Genomic DNA, 3,360 nt, shown 5'->3' on the forward strand with positions numbered 1-3,360 from the left:
ACACACACACACACACACACACACACACACACACACACACACACACACACACACATACACACACACACACACACACACACACACACACACACTATGATACTGTATAGAATATCAATGCACACATTCTACTCTGTATGTCCCTTTTTGTATCACCCGCTCCTCCTCTCCCTTTTTCCCATTCTCATCACCCAAATCCATCTACTTGAGTCTTGATCTAGTCCAGTCAATTATATATCTATACTTATACTTTTTTACGCTTGTGTCAAGGTGGGCGACCTTTATGCTCTCACCACGCCAGAAAGCTGCAAGGATTATACAGAGAGCGGTGAGGAGCTGGCTGGCCAGAGGCTGAGAAGAGGAAGGGTAATCTTATCCAAACAAAGCTTTAATCCCCTGCTTGCCAACCTGGGCGTTTAAAAACCAGCTACTGTTCACTTTCGTCTGTTTACGGTAAATACGAAAACTATAAATGTTCACTTGTGTTTATTTTTTTTATTTATTTCGTAACTTCACTTGTGTGTGTGTGTGTCTGTGTATACAATTAGTCATTTCATAGGCTTGGCAAGCCGTTCTTGGAAAATAACAAAGGCAAAGAGGAGCCCTGAAGGATAACGATTACGATTCATCCGGAATTCATTCTTATCTTCAGACTCTTGTGAATGGACATGCCGAAAAGGGAATCGATTTTTGTTTCTTTAGTGTCGTAGTCGTGTCCGCTTTTAACGAAGCTACGATTCGTAGGAGAGAGTATCGATTTGTATTGTTCAAACGAATTGTTTAAAAGTTGACCAGAAACTGAGGACAGGCTGACTTTTACAACAAATTTCACTTTAATGAACAGATAATCCCAAGTGAAGATTATGTTCATTAGTGACTGTGAGTAATTGGTCATTTTGGATGGCATCTTTGCAGGCATTTATTTTGGTCTCTTTTGTGGATATCTTAACAGACCATGGCTGTCGAAGTAACGCCTTTTAGTTTGTAGTTTTAGTAAGGTTTTACGGCGCTCGCAACTCATACAGGTCATATGGGTGCAGAAGATTAGAGGGGTTACACGAGAGTAACATACAAAGGAAAAAAGTCGGAGAAAAAATGACGATAGATGTTCGATAGGAAATAAGGTATAAATCACACCAAAGCGTCCACCAACCACCCTCTTCGAAGTTATACAGAGTATGATGAATTTTGCAGGAATAGAAATGCTCAGGTAGTTCAATTGTTATTGATTGCCCCGCTTGGAGGTTCATGTTGGTGGACAGTGCGAAAATCTTAGGCTCTTGAATGTGTTAAAAGTGAGTAGCTTTAAAAAGTTAATAAGCGTTGATTTAGACTAGATTTATTTTCCAATTGGGCTGTCTCGACTCTGCCTTTAAGAATCTGGAGACATCGTGGTGAAGTCAGGAGTTGTTCAATTATGAAGTCCAAGAAACCAACATTTAACGCCTGTGTGGGGAATTCTATATCGATATTTTCTTTATTGGTTTAACATCATTTTGATTTATATAAAATACATTTCAGTGCGGATTTTACAGAAAACAGTTGACACAAGGTAGAAAATATCTCGACTTCTAATCAAGATACGAGCATTTTTTAGACCAAAAAATGACAAATGAACAATCTTTAATTAAGACGATATCAATAAAACCATATAACCAAAATCTGACGAATGCATGATTCCACACAGTCGTGAAACCAATGTTAACAATGCGGTCTACAGTTTCTCAGCGAAACGACGGGGATATCTGATAACACTGATTCCCACACGGGCGCCCGTGGTGCAATGGTTAGGAGTTTCTCCGTCACAAGTAGGAAACTCCAGTGAGATTCCAGAGTGGAAGCTATGAAAAGTTCACCTCCGAACAGATTAACTTACACGCACACACGCACGCGCACACACACACACACATACACACACACACACATACACACACACACACATACACACACATACACACACATACACACCCACATACACACACACGTGCGCGCACACACACACATACACAAACAAACAAACAAACAAACACACACACACACACACATTGATACACAAACACACACTCACACGCATTGATAAGCCCAGTCGGGAGTGTCACAAATTCGATAACAGTTTGTCAACATGAGTATTGTGCACAACCATCGATGTTCCCAAGGGGGGGGGATTCAAAAATGATTTTCATATAGCGCTCTTCCCTGAAAAAAAAAAGCACAAGTTATGCTTTGGGCTTTCTATAAATATCTTCAATAGCAACACGTAAATAGTTCTTAATGTTCTGACTCAATATCTCACTGAGCCACAAATACAATAAGCTCTTCAATGTCTCACTATCCCACCATCATCAGGAGGAACAGAGAGACCACTGGAGGAAGCTCCCAGCTGTAGGTTCATCTTTGCTTGCTCAGCGTCAGAGTTCAGGGAGAGACAAATCCAGACAGACAAGTTGCCAAGAGGAAGGGGACACAGCACAGAGTACTTACATAATAATATATGGTTCATTGTCTTGTTCGTTAATCTGTCCTTAAAGGATGATGAGTGGTTGCTGTGGTATAGTTAGCTCCTTCTTTCCTAAAAAATCAAAACAAAACACAACTTCTATTGTCCTTATCTCTCCTCCTTCTTTTTTGTGTTTGTTACTCTTTTGTAACACCTCTTATCTTCGGAACTTTTACAGGCAGGGTTGGAAACCAGCCTCCTAAATGATCTAAACTGTGTCGCCCACGAAGAAAAAAGACTGAGTGGGGAGGGGGTGGGGGGTAAATTTATTGATATTTTAAAAAATCCTGTTTTATCTAGATCTGACCCTAGTTACCCCCTTCCCTCCTGGCTGTTACAACAACAGGTAGCCAGACATGGCTATGGGACAGCGAGTACCGGACTTGGCTTCATGACGTAGGGACGGCACTGGGTCACATGACAGTAGAAGAGGATAAAGAAGAAAAGAAGTGAGTAACCATTCAACCCAACATCAATGTCATAATCTTCTGTTTAAGTATAATAATGCAAACAATGATTTTTGGAGTAGTTTACCTTGTGGCGACTCGGCCGGAAAAAGTACTCCTGCCTTATGATGTCGTTGACCTAACAGGACTTTAAGACAAAATAGGCATGGACAAAGAAGAAAACGGGTGAATAAACATTCAAACCAATGTTGAGACAGCCTTATGTTTTACTTTGTCCATGAAGGACAAAAAAAAAACAAGAAAAAAAACCTAGAAGGCAAAAGGCCCAACAAAGTTGATAAAGGGGGCGTATAGGTAAAAATCCATATTTTTAGAAGAAGAAGAAGAAGAAGAGAAGAAGAAGAAAAAGAAGAAGAAGAAGAAGAAGAAGAAGAAGAAGAAGAAGAAGAAGAAGAAGAA

At 40.1% G+C, this 3,360-nt stretch overlaps 1 protein-coding gene across 1 annotated transcript; it reads left to right on the forward strand.

The window, feature by feature from the left end:
• Positions 1 to 2,343: 2,343 nt before the first annotated feature.
• Positions 2,344 to 3,010, forward strand: LOC106014065 (the record flags this gene model as incomplete). Its single annotated transcript, XM_013091098.2, is given in 2 exon segments — positions 2,344 to 2,470; positions 2,841 to 3,010. Coding segments are annotated over 2 exon segments (234 nt in total), but the record flags the coding sequence as incomplete, so codon positions are not given.
• Between the last annotated feature and the right edge of the window lie 350 nt (positions 3,011 to 3,360).

The sequence above is a fragment of the Aplysia californica genome, unplaced genomic scaffold, assembly GCF_000002075.1.
Source record: "Aplysia californica isolate F4 #8 unplaced genomic scaffold, AplCal3.0 scaffold02099, whole genome shotgun sequence".
Taxonomy (NCBI): Eukaryota; Metazoa; Mollusca; class Gastropoda; order Aplysiida; family Aplysiidae; genus Aplysia; species Aplysia californica.